The sequence below is a fragment of the Cavia porcellus genome, unplaced genomic scaffold (genome assembly GCF_034190915.1).
Source record: "Cavia porcellus strain 051 isolate PalLab524CR breed Dunkin Hartley unplaced genomic scaffold, mCavPor4.1 scaffold_31, whole genome shotgun sequence".
In the NCBI taxonomy this organism is placed as follows: domain Eukaryota; kingdom Metazoa; phylum Chordata; class Mammalia; order Rodentia; family Caviidae; genus Cavia; species Cavia porcellus.
Genome location: NW_026947514.1, coordinates 14,423,760 through 14,442,507, shown reverse-complemented (window position 1 = coordinate 14,442,507; position 18,748 = coordinate 14,423,760). Strand labels below are relative to the sequence as shown.

Below are 18,748 nucleotides of genomic sequence, written 5' to 3'. Positions count from 1 at the left end.
AGACTACATATAAATACAGGCTGGAGACTTAGCTCAGTGGCTCAAGTGCTTGTCTGGTAAATGTCATATCGTGACTCTGATCCATGGTACCAAAAAGAAAGAAAGAAAGAAAAATTAGTTATAAAGAAAATGTAAATAAGAATGTGATTTTTTTAAAAATAAGGAAAAGTCAAATACTCCTGTTGGAGTGTTGGTTCTTAGCCTCAGCATCACACTGACTCATTCAGGGTTCTTTAAAAGTGAGGTGGTTTCCAAGTTATTTTTTAATTGGAAAGAAAGGACACTGTCAAATTCACTATGATAGCTAGAATTACCTGATATGCTAATCTTGACACTTATACTAACCAATAAATCTAATCCTAAACTTAAATCTAAAGCTAAAGTTTGACCTTGTCCCTAAAGTATAAAGCTAACCCGCATCATTATTCTTAACTTAACCTGAAACAGAAACCAACACTAACTCTAATAAACCCCAACTATAATATTAAATCTAAGCATATGTGGAAAGAAAACCATTAAACTAATCTTACAATTAACCTTGAATCTAACTCTAAATCCTTACCCTAAATCCTAAATACAATCTAAACCTCATTCTAACCTTAGTCCTCATCATAACCCTTATGCTCCCTTTAATCCCTGGACCTACCACTCACGCTCATGCTAAACCAAAACCCCAAACACATTTCCAATTTCTAACCCCAAAATTTACTCCTAATCCCAACACTGAACACTAACCCCAATCTCAACACCAACACTGACCGAAATTATACACAAATCCCAAGGACAACCTCAACCCTAACACTTACCCTAACCTGAAGCCGGATCTAAAATAGACTCAAACCCTAGCAGGTTGGGAAGGGTCATCCAGCATTTGAGGGGACATGGGAGAGGCAGGTAGGGGAGGGGAACAGAGGAAGTGACCTCACTTCCTTGACAACGCTTGCCTAACAGAACCTAGAACTCTCAAGGCTGGTTGACTACATTTACTGGTAGAGAGACTCAACAACCAGGAGGATGTTTTCTTGCTGTTTCCCAAAACGCGAAGGCTCAGGCCACAAGAGTTGGTGGAGAGAAGGTGTTATTCGAAGGCTGAGAGGCTCAGGCAGTCGTCAGGCCCAGAGCCTGGAGCACACTGACCCAAGAACCCCCAAGATGACACAGGTGAGCCCCCAACAGGTCAGAGTCAGCCGGGAGAGCCCAGACCCTGCCTGCCCCTGTGGTGTGTGGGGCAGCAGGCGTGAGTGGGTGTGAAACCAGGGGACGCGTTTGGCAGCTGATAGCCTGGGGGCTGAGCTCTTTAGAGCTGCTAGGGTATCCAAGCTTGAACTCTCCCTTCGCGCTGCCACCTCAGGACCCAAAGAAGTCCAGCCGAAAGCAGGAGAAGGCTGGCAAAGTGGGGAGCATGGAGCCAGACATGCTGAAGGAGCTGGTGGACAACCTGGTGCCTGCCCATCTGCGCAGGGACCCCTTCTTCGTGCCTGCCTTCCTGGCCATCTACAGGAGGTTCGCCACCACGCGGCAGGTGCTGGATCTGCTGTTCCTCAGGTACCAATCCTTCCTCCCGGACTCTGAGGAGGACGAGCAGAACAAGAGTGCTCTGAGCTCCATCCTGGAGACCTGGCTTCTCCAGTACCCAGGAGACTTTTGCCAGCACCCAGACATGGACAACCTCAAGCAGATCGTGGCCTATGCATTCCTGAACCTTTCAGACTCAGATATCATCCTGCAAGCGTGCAGACTTTGGGCCCAATTTAGACTCCACTAAGAGGGATCCCTTCCCAGAGCGGTACCGGGGATCGAATTCACGACTGCCTACTTTACAAGGCAGGCACTTATGCCGCTGAGCTAAATCTCCTGCCCCTCAACTAGCATTTCTATGATGTTAATTGTTTTGAATTTGGTATTGTTCTACCCTTCTTTTCTGTTTATCTATTTTCTTTAATGTTCTTTTCTTTCTTTGAAAAAAAAAGAACAATATACAATATAACAATCATTGTTAAATTCCTTTCATTCTGTTTTGAAACCCTATATTGCTAGTGTGTTTTTTTTTGCTGTTGTTGTTAACGTCTTTTGCTTTTCTTTTCTGACTTTCTTTTTTTCAAAATAAAATTGAAAAATAAAATCATTATTCTAAGAAAAAAAAAAAAAGTGAGGTGGTTGGGTCTCCTCTTTCCACACATTCTACTTTGGTCTAGCAGTGGTGGTGAATCTATGGCATGCATACTGCAGTGAACTGTTTATTGCACAGACAGTTTGAAAAGGGCCACCATCACTGGCCTAGGGTGTGGCTTAAATTCTAGGATTTTTAAAAAAACTGCCTAAGTGATTCCAGCCTGCAGTGAAGGTTGAAAAACATTGACTGAGGTATAATGCTACCATTTTGCAATCCCAATACTTGGGAGACTGAGGCAGGAGCATCATTGGAAGTTCGAGACCAGCCTGGACTACAAAGAGAGCATAGCGAGACCCTGTCCAAAAAAAAAAAAAAAAAAAAAAAAAAAAAGGACAAGAAAAATAAAATAAAATGACAAGTTTAATCCTGAGCTTCCCTGCAGCTAAAGCAAAAAGGGAAATCTGATGAGCTTCTAAATATAAACTGTCTCCAACATGAGAAAGCTTTTTCTGCCTCTAAATTCTGAAGGGTATCACTAATGTATGTATCCTTCCAGTGTTTTCTGTACAATTGTGTAGATGCAGCTATGCCTTGTATATATTTTGTATGCCTTTGTGTATATTTTCCTTTTTTACTAGTATGTCCTCACATACAGATTTTAAGGCAACTTTTGGCAGACTTGCTCTAAGAGTAACTCAGAAGAGCATATCTGGTAATTTTTAAGAAAAATACTGCTACCACTTCTATCTTTGTCGATGATAATCTGCACTCTCAGCTCCCACTCATCTTCCTCTACATTTCCACCTTCTTGGTTGTGTTAACAATCCTCAGAACTAAGGGGCGTGGAAATCCAGGCTGGATGATGGTTCTGTAGAATGCAAAACCCCCGTTCACGGGCCAGGGCTGCTAACAGTGACAGTTAGCATAGGACAACATTTCCTTTCCAGAGACAAAACCAGACTCACACGCTGTGCCTGTGATTCTCAAAGGAGGAACCACGAGGCTCCGTGGGTCTGGGCGAGAGTCCGCCTCCCGTTTGGAAAGCGCTGCCTAAGACCCAGTGGTGCAAGACACAGCAGGTCATGGTCAGGTTGATCCACAGCCATCATTTCAGCCTTAAAGGAGCAAGGAAAGGAAGCAGACACAGCCGCAGTGGAGACAGTTCTTCCATGTCACCTGCTTTGCTCTCGCCTGGGGGGCCGAGCATACTGTGATACCTGCCTCAATGACCGAAACAGTGCGGTCATTCACCCCTGCCTTTGGAAGACCGATGGGCTCCTGGGGTGACCCCTGTGCCCAGTGACCTGCTACTTCACTCATCATTTTTAAAAGACTCCACATAGGGGCTGGGGATTTAGCTCAGTGGCATAAGCGCCTGCCTTGCAAGCAGGCAGTCGCGAGTTCGATCCCCGGTACCGATAAAAAAAGAAAAAGACAAAAAAAAAAAAAAAAAAAAAAAAAAAAGACTCCACATAGGCCCGGCACAGAAAATGAAGCTGTCCCTATATTTTGGCAGGGTTTTTGTCGCATCCCTGCAAGGACAGGAAAGAAGAGGTGGCTGCTTCTTTTTGGTCCTACGAAGGTCAGCTCCTCGTGGGACAAGTCACTATGTCTTCTTCCCCGGCATGTTAAATTCGACTGTGGCAATTGGTCAAAGGCTCAAATACTTCCAGACCAATCAACAGTCACTGTCCTGAGCAAGACCAGGCGTGCCCAGCCATGCACAGGAAGGGTTAGTGTCTGGCCCACAGCGGGCCTCTGGCACCCGTTTTCATGACTTACCTGTTCTGAATGGTCATAGCCAGAGCCCTGCAGGTTCACCCTGCAGCAATCGCACCTCTGGAGCTGGGCCTGGCATGCGAAAGTCCCTCCCATACATTTGTTAGAAGCCGCACAAGGATGCAAGCGCGTTCTGGCCACCACGAGTGTGAACCAGACTCTGGCTGGAGCACTGGCCACTCTGCAGAGGGAAGGAGCGGGGAAAGAAAGGGTCACTCATGCCTGGGCATGACCTCAAGCACTTGAGTCGGCCTCACTCTTGGACTGGAGGATGTGAATGGATGGACAGCCCAGGTGAGAAGCACCTCAATGAGGGCAGGGCTTAATCTTGGGGTCTTGGCCTCCTGGGGAGCCTCCACAGGCTGAGCCAAGGATGAAAAGCGGGTGCTGGCAATGTGCTAATAACCTCAGCATTCACATCCCGGCTGATTAGTTAAAGTTCACCCCGTGAACACTGATATTTGCCTGCAAATAGGAAGGATGTTGGCCTCCTCAGCCCCCACTTTTTCTCTTGTTTTTCTTTTTTAAAAACACATTCAGAAGTGTCTTAATGGCTGTTGAAGGAAATGATTGTCACAGCAATCAGGGCTCTCTGTGTGAGACGCCTTCAGTAGTCTGTGGCCTCCCTCATAAGGCAGGAGGGACATTTGGATATTAAAATGCCACTGAGCTACATCTGCCAACAAGCAGCCACTAATCACCTCTTAAGGCAGCGGGGGACGTACCCCAGGTCCCCAACTCACCGATACCTTCCTTAGGCGGGTTGCAGCCAGATGGTGGCTTCTCAGACAAGGACAACAGAAACAGGGTTTAAAGAGGTGGAGACAGAACTGGCAGGAAAGAACCATTTGCTCATCCTCTGTGCCCCCGGTGAGAGCAGACCTCACGCCTGGCATTCGAGAAGTCCAATTTTCAGTTACGTGGTGCCTCAGAGGAAGCATGCGGCCTCCTCACTTGCAGTTACATCCAGAGACTATAAAATCATTTTAGAAACAAAAAAGGAAAGAAAAAGAAACAAAGTGCTTCTGAAAGTTGATCAGCTTCCACAGGCTGCAGTGAGGAGGTACAGTCACTGTCCCCACTGGACGCCCTGTCCGGATTCTCCAGCTTCCTCTGAACCCCAGGCTGATCTGCCGATGGGCTCTCAGCCTCAGCCTATGCTCGAGTTTGGTCCTTGGACAGAAGAAACAGGAGAGAGGAGGGTGGGAAGAGAGGGAGGTCAGCATGTTTACCCGCTGCCCACTCCCCGAAAGAGGCCTCACCAGGGCCTCTTAGCATCAGCCTGCATTCCTATCTGATGGGCCCCGGATGTTGCTCAAACTGGATTCTGACAACTGCTTTCTGTTCTCCCCTTCAGGCTTATGGGGAGTAATGGCCACTTCCCCTCCTCCTTCACCCCACTGCTAGCTAGGTATCAGGCTATCACTGTGGGTTTTCCCACTTGGGCAGCTCCTTTGTAGAGAGCTCACTCTCCTCCAGTCTCCCCGCTTGCATGTGCCATCTGTTTGCTGCCAGGCTCTGGCTGGCACACAGAGCAGGCAGGTCTGTCTGTACCTCCTCAGGGAACTTCTGATCTCTGCAATGTCATCATAACATCCTCCTGTACAGAGAGCATGCCACGTGACTCACCCAAGGTCACTCAGCTGGCATCTGTGACTCTAGGTGTCAAACGAATTTCATCTCTTCTAAGTGTAGGCTGCAGTAACTGCCCCACAAGGCCTCTTAGACCTCAGCAGGGTCCCTAGATCCTTCTCTCAACTAGCTGTTTTAAGAACTTAAAAAATACTTCACATCCTTTTTATCAAAGCATTTTTAAACCCATAGTTTCACTTTAGCCTCAAAGTATGGATTTACTTGGATTCAAATCATTCCAAGACATACCAAGAGCCTGTCTTGCTGGGATCTGCTGGCAGAGAAGCAGAGGCTTTGTATCATACTTGAATGTAGTGTACAGTGAGTACTGCGGAATGTCCTGTGAAGTGTGGCTGCTATGGTTCAGGTCTAAAATGCCACTTTCCAAAAAATCTAACATATGGAGGTGAGGCTTGGCTGGCAGGGGCAGGTCACTGGGATCCTAACTCAAAAGAATATATCCGCCTCCCTGGCTCTTCCCTTTTCTGTCTGCTTCCTGTTCATCATGCAGTAAACACTTTTCCACTGCCATGCTACTGCGTCATGCTGTTTCTGCCTTACAGCCAGCTACCCATGAACTGAATCCACTGAAACTGTGAGCCAAAATAAACTTCGCTTCTTTTAAATTGCAGGGGTTGGATAGCTTGACCAAAACAGTGGCACTGCCCCAGCAAGTGGAACCAACAAGCTTACAGTGTGGGGGTATTTTTGGGGTTTGAAATCCTACTTTGCTATTGTTTTGTAATTTTTATTTTGTTTTTATTAGTACACATTTGCAGTGCTTAATGTTTACATTCCTTTTGGGGAGTTGGCACGTAACACATCTTACCAATATGTTGCATGTCTTATCTGTATTACGATAAAGCTAACCCTCCTAAGAAAATGGTCCTGAGGTACAGAGGTTGAAGGAGATGGCTTTTGTTTTCTATCTTATATTTTAAGCACCTGAACATTCCAGGCCAGCATGTGACTCTTCTCCACACAACTCTCAGGATTCTCTATTTGCATCTTATCTCTGCATCTGCTGAGGCAGTCTTCTTGAAGTGTTGATGCAGACCAGTACCTGTCCATAAACTTTGTGGTAAAAATTCATCTAAGTTGAGCTATAAGATTGACAGCATGCTCTTTGAAACTTTTATCACAATTTGACATTCCTATGACACCTAAGCACATGCCCAGAAAACTCATCTCATTGGTTGTAGACCAAAATCTTGCTCCATGGTGGATTTAGGTTAGAGTGGAGCAGAAATCTAGTTCTCCAACACAGACAAAGAAGCACTGCCTTGGGGCCTGCTTATCTATCTGTTCAATTCATGAAAGTGGGGAAGAACACAGAACAGACAGAGCCATGACTTGACTACCAGTTTGGGAATGGCTTTTTCTCTTCTACTCCCCACACCTGTACGAACTTTTCAACATGACTGAACCACTAATAATGCAGGGGAAGGTGGGAAATGTTGTTCCTAACTGGGCATCTTATGTTCAACCACAAATCTCTCACCATGGAAAATAAGAAGAATGGGTTTTGGTGGATTATTGGCAGTTTTGGTCAATAGTCTTCCTTATCATCCACTCCTGAATAGAGTCTACGCTCGAATCAAACCTACCTCTTCTATAGTCAAGGTTTCCCAGAATCTTTCCTTCATGCTCTCAGCTTTCTTTTTTTTTATTTATTTAAAGAAAAGGAAACAAAAAAATACATGGAGACAAAAAAGGGTAGAAATAATACAAAATTACAGAAAAATAAACGGTAAGAAATTGCTGGTTGATAAGTTACATATTGTCATCTTAGAAATAGCTGTTCAGGTTACAAAATTAAAGCATTTAAAATGACATTCAAAAAGTGACACTGCAAACAGTTCTGCTCAATGATCGAACAAAAACTCAGTAATATGGTTTCAGTCCTACACATTTGTTTTACATCTCAAAGAGGGTAAGATTAAACATATCAAAATAGAACAAAACAGTTAAAAAAAACAATTTAAAGAAATACAGATTTCAAAGCAAGTCCACTGTAGATCTTCACTGTCTATCTAACTGTCTCTAGTTTCTTACAAATAGTTGTCCCCATCTTCACCCACATTATATACATATTGCATATTATAGAACTAATCAAATCATCACAGGATGATGAAGACTTTTTAGGTCTTCAAGATCTAACATTGGGGAAGACAATAATAACTACTATCGCATCTCTCATTCTTTTCATGGTACATGTTCTCAACTTTCAACTGGAAGACAGCAGGAATAATATCACACCAGTGATATAGAGGAATGAAATTCCCAACCTACTATATGTCCGGTACAAGTTCATGTTCTCTAAAATCAAAGAATGGATTTTAGGAACAATAGAGGTTAAGAGCAGAAATATTTATCAAGAGAAAGAAAGTTTCTGTCTGAGAGACCAAAGCAGTCCCAAGTGGGTTGCCAGGGATTCTGCCTTTTGTAGGAATTTTTATAGAGTAAAATCATGAGGTGAGGCAGGTCTAAAGTGCGGGAGAACTGGGAACTCATGAGGCAGATGGGCATGAGGTGGGACAGAGCTGTGGTCAACCAGTAACTTTAACTGTTCAAGTAAAATTGACCAAATCAGGGACAAATGGGGAAGTGAGTCACACAGCAAGCAAGCGAGCATTCTTTATGGACTAGTGACTCTTCTTTAGCAGTTGGGACGGTGACTCCTAGTTTCTCAAGGTGATCCAAACTTAATCCCTAAGGATTATACTTGAGGGTGTGGTTGCATTTATTTTGCCTTCTGTCCTGAGATCTGGCCCACAGCAATAGGTGTGTGTCTCCTCCAAGGTCACCAGACATCTGGTCCTCTGTGCTGGCTTCTTCCAGGGCCCAGCCCTGTCTGACTGCCTGTAATATTTCTAATCAGCTCAGCTGTCTGTAACACTGCCATGACTGGATAAATGTCTACAAGGACTCATGTATTAAAGACTTAGTCTCCAGCTTGGTCCTTTGGGGAGGCAGTAGTGACTTTAAGAAGTAGGACCTATGGAGATGTCTTTGGTCACTAGGGGTGTGTCCTCAAGGGGATTTTGGGTCCCCAGCTCCATGTCTTCCTGTCTCCTTCCTGTCTAGGTCATAAGGGAGGGGATCTACTTTCCTGTAGTATGTAGACACTCCTGCCACAGTGTGCTGCCCCGGGCCTGAAGCAATGAGGCCAATCAGTCGTGGATGAAAACTTCCAAAAATGTGAATCAAAATAAACCTTTCTAAGTTGTCTTATCTCCAGTATTTTTTAATAGTAACATGGCAAATAAACATAAGAACTGTGAGTTATATGGCGCCACTGTTCTAAGAACTTTACATGCACCAGTCCATAAGAGGTACCATTACATTTTACCTTATACAAGAGGTACCATTTCTACCTTCATTCTCTCACTAAAAACAAAAAATGAGAGGACAAGCAGGGAAATAACTCACCTAGCGTTACCAGAGCCCGAATTTATGACACTGCTATGGGGCTTCTTCAGCAGGCCAGTAAATGACATTTAGAGCGTTCCTTGAACTTCCGAGATTTTCACTTTAATTTATGAACTATCTAGTTTTATCTTCCTGTGGGATGAAAGAATTCCTTCTGAGAAGGCATCAGTTATTTTCCATCCTCTTCTCCCTGTGCGGCCTTCATGGCTTGGTGCTTTTACATAAAAGAAGTTTACTGAATGTACGTGATGGATCCAGGTGGATACAATGAGTTTTTATTGAATTTGTTCTGCTGGAGTGGGAATGATATAAATTTGCTATTACTATACTTGGATTGAAATCCCCTTTCTTGTAGATACCAGCTGTCCTACACTGGACAAATTATTTATCCACCTAAGCTGATGGAACATCCATGTTCTCACGTAAAAGGATATAATAAAGAGAAAAAGGTTCAATTTTGGGAACCAAGGTTGCTGACAGCAGCTGCATCTGCTTCCTACATGATGGAATTGTTTACAACATTGGGAGACATCGCTAATCCACAGCTCTCCCAGCACACATGGCGCACCCAGGAGAAAAAAAACCCCACTAATGTGCAAAAGCAAGCTGTGTCCTCCGTGCTGCTCAAAGAGGACCTTTAGTAAAGGTCCCACTGATAAGCAAACACACTGACAGGCCCTCAGATAAGTCTGGAGCCAGGGAGAGCTAGAAAACTCACATCCGACCTTTGCAAAAGTTCTTGGAAACTGAGTGGTAGAAGAGGGAGGAACACATAAGGAAAAAAGGAGACCCCACGAGTGGGATGAGAGAGTTGGAAGAGGAAATTGGGCTTCGCAGTGGATCTGGGAGGAGAAAGGCCATACAGGAGTGAGCCCTCTGGTTGGGAGTGACTAAATTCATGTCAACAGACATGCGTGCTGTTTAAACTCTTACCTGTGGTGCAGTGATGCGTTTCCACCTCAGTATTCTCAGCAGTCAGAAAGTCTTCTATATAAACCTTGTTAATAGTACGCATTGGTCGGGGTGGGCAGGGGTTCCACACAGGGATGATGTTATCAGGGGCAGAGCAGCAATGTGAGAGGAGAGAAAATCTTTGGTAACACAGAAAACATCGACCTCTCTCACACCCCCATGAAACTCTCTTGTGATGAAAAAAAAAACATGGCAGCCTGTAAGTGCATAAAGAGTAGCATTTGAATCCATTTGATTTGAATCTCAAAGGGCAAGGGACCTGTGGTGATGTCTGAGGTTTAAGGAAATAGTAATATCCAAGACTGATATCTAAAATCTTTAGCAGGAGGTAGGCATGGGACCAACCATCTGAACAGGCTGCTGGTGTATATACCATTGTGCTCTGTGATCAGTATCAGAGCTGCCAATATCTACCTCATATAGGAGCAAAAACACAAGAACAAATGTATAAACTCAGGCTTCGTGGGTCCTTAATAACTGCTAACACCTTCCCCTTCCTTTTAAGGAGAACAGGGCCAATAAGATTGAACAATTTGTGAGAGATGAACTGGAAGAGAGAAAACTAGAATTTGAAGAGTGTCTTGATTACTTTTCTCTCATTGCTAGGACAAAATACCCAATACCCAAAATTAAGGTAAGAAAGGTTTTATGGTTTGAAGGTTTCAGTCCATAATCAGCTGGCTCTAAGGCAGGGTGGCATGGCATGGGGGCAACACTTCAAGGAAGGAAGGAAGGAAGGAAGGAAGGAAGGAAGGAAGGAAGGAAGAAGAAGAAGAAGAAGAAGAAGAAGAAGAAGAAGAGAAGGAGGAGGAGGAAGAAGAAGAAGAGGAAGAAGAGAAGAAGAAGAAAAGAAGAAGAAGAAGGAAAAGAAGAAAAAGAAGAAAAGGAGAAGAAGAAGAAAAGGAGGAGAAGAAGAAGAATCTCTGTGCCCTTCTCTTGCACAAGATGAAGATATTTACACAGTAAGGATCCTGGCTCCCTGCTGAGTCTCTCAGTTAAATTTGCCAACTTCTCAAGTTGACACAGTGTATCAACCATAACAAAAAGGGATCCAGAGTTCTGCCATTCCGCTACCCCTGCTACTCTTTGTGTTTTGAAAGAAGAAAGGGAGGGAGGAGATGCTCCCCAGGTCTATGGACCACTCCATTCCTAGGGAGTGAGGAGAGGCAGGCTGGGGCTCCAGGAGCATTCCAAGAGAAAATGTACGCTTGAGTTATGTGCTGTACCCCAGAATCAGTGTCAAGAGGTAGAAATTCTATGTTTTCAAGTTATATTTATTTTAGAAATCCAAATAGTTTAGGTAAAAAGGAAGATTTACTGGATTTCATAGAGAAAAAGGACCAAGAATTATAAGGTTGTCAGATTCAGTAGGATTCTGGAATCCTCTGGGCACCACTGTCCTCCATTTTGACTTTACCCTTGGGCTCTGTGTAGTGACAAGATGGCTGTCACTGAGCCTATATCCTTCATATTTATGTGACTATCTCATCCTTGAGCCAACCACTGTGGCCACAGGAACTAAACACACTGATAGGCGGTGTCCTTGTCCGGTGCTTTTACCGTCTCTGACTTCCCATCAGCCTGTTCTTTTTCTTCACCTCTACTCTGTCCCAGCCACACCAGTATCCTTGCTCCCCAGACATCCCAGACATGATTTACCTCAGGACTTTTGCACTTGCTCTTCCTTTGGAACTCTGTAGCTTCTTCCTGCATCTCCTTCAAATCTATGCTCAAGTGTCATCCCCAGGGAGACCCCCTGGATTTCAAAATTGAATCCACATCAGTACCTGTATCCTCTCTTGTTCTTCCAGAATACATTTAACCATCAGATGATCGCCAAAACAATAGGCAGATAAATAGGCAGCATATTAGTCTTACTCCCCCTCACATCAGCAGAAAGTCAATTCCATGAGGCCAAAGCCTTTTGTCCCTCCTTCCCAGTGCCGTATCTCGAAGCCCTGAAATAATGTTGGGCACATAATACATGCTCAATAAACTGCACAGGTCCCAGATCTGAGAGGTGAGTAGGGCCCCACTTAAAAGCCAGGGGTAAGGTCAAGGTCAAGTACATGTGCCCCAAGGACATGAGGGAGGGGTAACTGTCTGGAGAAGAGTGACTGTCAGCTTGACCTCAAAGCATAAGTCCAACTCCCCTCCCTCTCTCTGCCACACACAAACTATTTTTGTCTGGCTTCCACCTCAGAGTTGCAGCTGATGCTGCCTGAAGCTGTCCTCCCAGTTAATGTAGCAATTCTCTCTCTCTCTCTCTCTCTCTCTCTCTCTCTCTCTCTCCACACACACACACACACACACACACACACACACACACACACACACCATCCTCCCAGTCCAAGCCCAAACCAGCCCAGGGGCAGGAGCTGAGCACGAGTCCTCCATTGTCCACCAGGGCCGGGTGCACCTGGGTGTTTCAGTCTTACTGGATCAACCCCAGCCCTTTTGTTCCCTCCTTCCCTCCCCTCTGCTCCCCTTTGTGTCTTTTCACATGACAATCAATAGAGGCCAGGCTTTGGGAATATTATCAGAGCCCTGATTGCAACCTCTAACATTATAATCCATGGGGTTGAGAGGAGCATTAGTACATCCCGGATAAATTAATTCAGTGTATAAGTAAGCACTTTGAAGCCGAGCATATTGTTCAGCTTTTGAAGCTTCAGCCTTGTTTAGATTACTTGATTAAAGTGGGTCCAAAGCTTCGACGATCAATATATTTTGCTTAAGAGCAATGTTGCTACAGAAGCAGATTTAATTGCATCTGTGGTACCCTGCGTTGCAGATAGCTCTTTAGAATATAATGAGATATTATGAAGCCAAAAACCGAGGGAGAGAGGAAGGGAAGAGGGACACTTATTCAAGTCACCAACCTGGAAAGGCAGGAGACACATATTTGCAAGCTGTATGCATAAATAACTCTTGAAAATGAGAAACTGGAAAAAAATAAAGATGGCAATCACTGCTTATAAAATCTTGGCATGTATGACATGGGAGGAAAAAATCTCAGTTATCTGGCTGTTTTGAGGATAGCTTCGTGGGTTGTGACTGAGGGAAATTATTAGGTCCTAATAATGTGATATTTTTAGAATGACAAACTGGCACTTCATCAAAGTCATTGTGGTTAATGAGAGAGTTGACCTGCCAGCCCCAACAAGGCAGGAGACAGACAACATCGCAGACATTCTAGTGAGTCAGCTGCCAGGGCCTCGATAGGTGACCAGAATGGCTGGGAAGAGAAAAAGTAATGTTTGACAGGCCTACTGTGTGTGAAATCTTGCTTGAGGATCTCAACATTTTCATAGTTCGCTTCATGTACTATTAAAACAATTCTAGCCCATGGATGCCACCATATCTGTTTTATTGGGTAGACTGGCTGGGAAGGAAGTGAGGACAGACTGGAGTTTCTCCAGTTCTCAAAGTCATGCTCCGCTGATTCAAGTCTCCATCTGGCCAATAACTACCTGTGATAAACATTCTATGTGATTTGACTAGTCTAACCCACAGTTTTCTCCACTGTAAAATGAGGGGCATTTATAAGTTTCCTTCTGATTCAAAAATCTTTGGTCTTGAACAACTGTGGCCTGAAAGTCAGGCAGACTGTCCCAGTGTGCAACATCAACCAGCCATGTGGTGTGGGTAACCACTTCACTGTCTGTCTGGCTTACCCATTTATAACAAAGGCTAAAGATTCCCAACCAATTTGGGGGGAGCAGCAAATGAGATATCTGATGAAGGAGACTTTTAATAACTTGTAGATTCCACACAAATGAGTTTATTTAAATATTTCAATAAATGGGCTTAAAAACTCCTCTGAAAGAAGATACTCTATGATATCATCTAAAGCCATGTTGAGCCATGGCAAAGTTCACAATCCATCTGATCACTGAAGAAGACCTCCAGACCTGTGAACAGTCCTGGATTCCTCAGATGTTGAGGTTCATACCTCAATGCTGACTCCTCCCTATGAGACCTAGAATCTTGTGATTTTTCCTAAGCCAAGCCAAATTTTCTTGGGAGACAAAGCTGGGACAGGAGGAGGCATAAGGAGAAAGACCACCAATAAGCAGCCAAGGAAAGGCCGCCTCCCCAGCAGCTTCCCATGGAGGCAGTCTGGACATCAGACACATCCTTCCCTTCACAGCTTGCAGCAGCTGATAGAGTGTGGGGGCTCCAGAAGCCTCCATCCCTTAAATTTTCATGTCAAATATTTTTATTTATGTTGCAACAAAATGACACAGCGCCATATGCCCATGAATCAGACCCAGTACAGACTCTGCAGATTCTTCTTCTGGAGGAGCTGAGCTGAAAACAGGCTTCAGAAAACCCAGTGGCGGACATGTGCTGTACTCCCTCACCAGATGCAAGTAGAGGACTCATGATGTTTGTTTTAAGCTTCTTAAAGTGAGCATAAGCGAGTGAACCAGTATTTCCTAAGATGTCACTTAATCACATTCAGTGTTTGAAGAACGTTAGTTTTGAAATCAAAGACCTGAAAGAGCCTTTTCAGAGTTTAGACTCAATACCATTTTTGTCTGGTAGTACCATTGCTTCCCATTGTAATAGCTAAAACTGTCAGTCTCGCAGACTCCCTTGCAGCTATGAAGGGGCATACAACATTGGTTCAACTCATCAGTTGTAGAGATGTTTCAAACCAGAGTTTGAATCCAGGGATAGCAACACAAGGAAACAAGAACAATACAAGACACAGCAAGATGGTGTTATGGGGGCTAGGATGGTATCCATGCTGAGGATGGTATTCATGCTGGTGATGCCAGCTTTTGTAGATGGTACTTAACAGTAGCCAAGAGACTGTTCTACAAACCAAAGCAGCAGTAGGACTTGGACTCTGCTCCTGTGTGCACATTTCAACTGAGTCCCCTGCCTCTTCAGATGTCTTTGAATTTACCTCCCTGTGGTTTGATATGTATCCCAAAGTTCATGCTTTAGCAACTTAATGCCTAATGCACAAGTGTTGGAAGATGGGACCTAATGAGGTGATTAGGTCATGAAGACTCTGTTTTCATGAATGAATGAATGCCAATATCATGAAATGAGGTAATTATCATGAAGCTGGGCTTGTTATGAAGCCAGTTCAGCTCCCTCTTACTCTCTTGCTCACTCTCCCATGATTTGTTTTACCTTTACCTTCCACTATGAGATGATACGAACAAGGAGACTTTCATTGAGTATTACTCCTCCATTTTGGACTTTCTGATTTCCAGTTCCATGAAGATGAATACATTTTTGTTCACTATAAACTACCTAGTCATGAATGTTCTGTTCTAGCACACAAAAATTAATAAAACACATTCCTTTACTTTACATTTCTGAGGCTTCCTTTTACGAACTCTGACAGCTACATAACGGAAGTTAGAAACCCAGCACTTAGTGCTGGCTCCTCTGAACATCAGTAAGATGGAGCCAATCTTACTGATGAATCTTGAATCAATCTCAGCCTCATTCAGCTGTTACACACCAGGTGAGGACAACCTTGATGCAATGGTGGCCTATAAGACACAGCTCATGCTAGGTGTTCGGTGAGACCTCAATTTTGCTCTCCTTCCTCCACTCCCCACCATCTTGCTCATTGGTGAAGCTATGGAATTCATAAATCTTCAGTGTCCTCCTCTTTAAAATGGGAATGACTCCAATATCTATGACACTGAGTGTAGCAAGGATTAAGTATTTCATGTAAAAAGTTCAATAAGCATTAGGTCTAAGTCAGCACAAGAATAGATTTTTGCAAAGGCATGTCTTGAACATTCTTCCAAAATGAATCCATGCAAAGCAAATTAGACTTTCATGTTTACTTAAAACTATAAAGTACTTGCCACCCACCCTGCGCTGAAAGTACATTTTAAGGCTGGTAATTAATTTTTCATGTTTTATCTTTTATACTTTTCAACTACCTTGACTCAGTACTCTAGAACAAAATACTATAGACTCAATAGTTTATAAACAACAGAGATTTGTTTCACCTGGTCCTGTAGCTGGGAAATTCAAGGTCAGAGCACCAGAAGGTTCACTGTCTGGTGTGGGCCCACTTTCTTTGTTCATAGATGGCACTTTCTCACTGTGTCTCACATGGTAAAAGGGGCCAAGGGGCTCTCAAAGGCACTAATCAGACAAATGAGAGGTCTCCCTTCATAACTTAATTACTCCTAAAGGTTCCATTTCCTAGTACCTCAGGGGTAAAGATTTTGTCCCGGATTTGGGGAAGACACAGCATTCAGACCATAGCATGCCCTGTGCCAAGCAAGTATTCTCCTTCCTGTTTTGCAGCACTAACAGCCAGAGCTTTGAAAACAATAACACCCTGGGTCAATGAACTCAGAAGGAGAGTGCAGGATGAGAAACTCAGATATCTTTATTCGGTACCTTTCCTGTCAAAGTATGGGCCCCACGCAAGCAAAGTTAGTTTTTACTCCACTGGTTTCTGCCCAGATGATTTTCAGGAGCCCATGGAATCTTCTTATAGCAGCTCTGCTCCTGGGATTCACAGCTGGATGTTCTCTGTATTTGCACAACTTAATCTGAGTTGGTGCTGCTCACTTGACACCAGGAGTTCCAACTAGCACAGGAATATTACTGCTAAAGTTGTCCCCACTTACATCTTCCTGTTGACAGCCACCCACTGAACTGCTGTGCTGTGCCAGGAGCCAGGTCCAGCCATCATTATGAACTGGGTACTTTCCGGCCTTCAGAAAGCAGCCACCCCATGAACTGGAGGGGTGACAGATGCTCCTGCTCCTGTCTTCCAGGCTAGCAAACCCAGACTCAGAGACACATAAGGACTTTGCTCAAGGTCATAGTAGTTTAGTGGCAGAGTCACGGAAAAAACCCCAGCAGAGAATTTTCTACAGAGAATATTACTTCTCCATTGGAGGCCACAGTTGACTGATGAAGGCACAACTCAACCACAAGTCTCTGGGGCTGCCTCTACCCCTTGGAATCCAATAAAGGCTGAAAGAATAAATAAGTTCCAGACAGGCTTAGAGGAGCTCACATGAATGATAAAGCCAGAATGAGTTATTACGGGGCAAGGCAAAGAGGCTCACATCCCTAACCTTTAGAAATTGACTTCACTGGAGGCAACTGTGTTCTCCCCTGAAAGCGTTTCTTGCTACCACTGTCAGAGACAGAACAAAGGAACGGACCACACTATTCTGTTCTCATTTAGTGGGTCTTATATATCAAAGGTTTTGGTCTTTACCTCCCTCAAGAAATAGGATCCAAATGCCTCAGAACTTACAGTCAGGAAACTGAATCCCTTGTAGGATAGAAGGAATGGTAGAGGCCAAAGAGATTTGCTCCTGAGGTGAGTCAAACAAACACAGAAATCCCCTACTTGGGCCTTTTCTTCCAGCCCCAGAGGTAGTACCTATAGTTGGGATGAGAACAAAGAAGGAGGTAGTGGCGGCACAAAGGCACACATCACATCCCCAACCATCACCATGGTAACGGCACAGTCCCTGTGAAACTGGGAAGAGGACACAGTTTCCATCGCCATTTTCTGCCTTGCAACCTGAGTGGCAGTCTCTAGGTCACAGGAAAACTGGAATCAGAGCCATCCAAATGCCCAGGCTTAACTCTGTCCCAGGGCTCCCTTGTCTTCGTGTCACTTGACCCTCTGTCTTGTCTCCAAACTCGCTCAAAAATAGTCCCACAATGGAAGTCTCCTTCCTTCTGTTTCCCAGAAATCAATTAGTGTGACTTACTTTTCAGTCTTATCATTTCCCAGAATATCTCAACTGGGAGCCTCAAGTGTCATCCATCTCAGACGCCCTCCCTATTTTTCAAAGAGGAAAACCTGGCATGTCACATGACTTGCCCAAGGCCATGGTTGGTCTGTGACCAGAACACAGCTTCGTGGCTCCTAACAACAATCTGTAATCTACATGGCCCCCCATCTTCACATCTCCAGGAAAGCCCATTTGTCAGGCTTATCCTCTCCTCTTCCTCCTCTCACCAGTTCTCACTGTATTTCTCAGTATTTGTGGGTGCAGGGTGGGAAGGGGCAACTGGGTTCACTGCAATACCTTCAGAAAAGAAGCCAGCTGAAGAAAAACATCTTGGATAACAGTAGCACAGAATATTTTCAGATATTTCTAAGAACTCTAAAACAAAAGGCAACCATGAGCATTTAAATTTTAATTTATTAAAATCAGTTTTAAAACATTTCAAAAATTTAAGAACTCTTTTTTTTTTTTTCTTTTTGGAGTATAATGATTTCCATTTCTTTCACCTCCCTATCATTACCCATTGAAGAGCTAGAGGCTCATTTAATCCTCAGGACGTGAGTAGTAGTACTACCCTCATTTAGTAAATGAAGAAACTGAGGCAGAAAGATTTATTCATTTGCTAAAGATTTCATGGCTGGTGAACAGCTGGGGTTGGAAGGCAGGTAGCCTTATGATACCTCATACAAACATGTGACAGGGTGAGTGATGGCCTGGCTTCAAAGGGGGCACTTTGCAGGGAGGGAGACCAAGATCCTCAGGGTTGAAGAGATCTTTGAGGATATCGGGTCCTTTTTCCCATGAGAGTTCCAAGTCCCCATTTCAGATACTTTTATGAACCAGGAATTTCTAATCCTTTTGTTAAGTAAAAATATGTCCCCCTGCAAAGGTTACACACTTAGGACCAACACCATTGTCAAAAGCAAGAAAGCATCCAGTGTTACAAGCCCATATCCAGCCTCCCATTGAAAGCTCTGCATTTACTATTCCTCTTCTTGAACCCCTATTCAGAGGTTAGGTGTCCCAAAATCTGGGTTCTGCATTCCTGGGGAGAGAGAGAGAGGGTATC

The 18,748-nt window shown here is 44.1% G+C and overlaps 1 protein-coding gene across 1 annotated transcript; it reads left to right on the top strand.

Annotated features, from left to right (window-relative positions):
- The first annotated feature begins 741 nt into the window (after positions 1–741).
- On the top strand, positions 742–1,860 carry LOC101788617 (ral guanine nucleotide dissociation stimulator-like). Its single transcript, XM_063241031.1, has 2 exons — positions 742–1,161; positions 1,352–1,860. The coding sequence occupies exons 1-2, from the start codon at positions 1,015–1,017 to the stop codon at positions 1,763–1,765; spliced, it is 561 nt and encodes a 186-aa protein (XP_063097101.1). The 5' UTR covers positions 742–1,014; the 3' UTR covers positions 1,766–1,860.
- Positions 1,861–18,748: the final 16,888 nt, after the last annotated feature.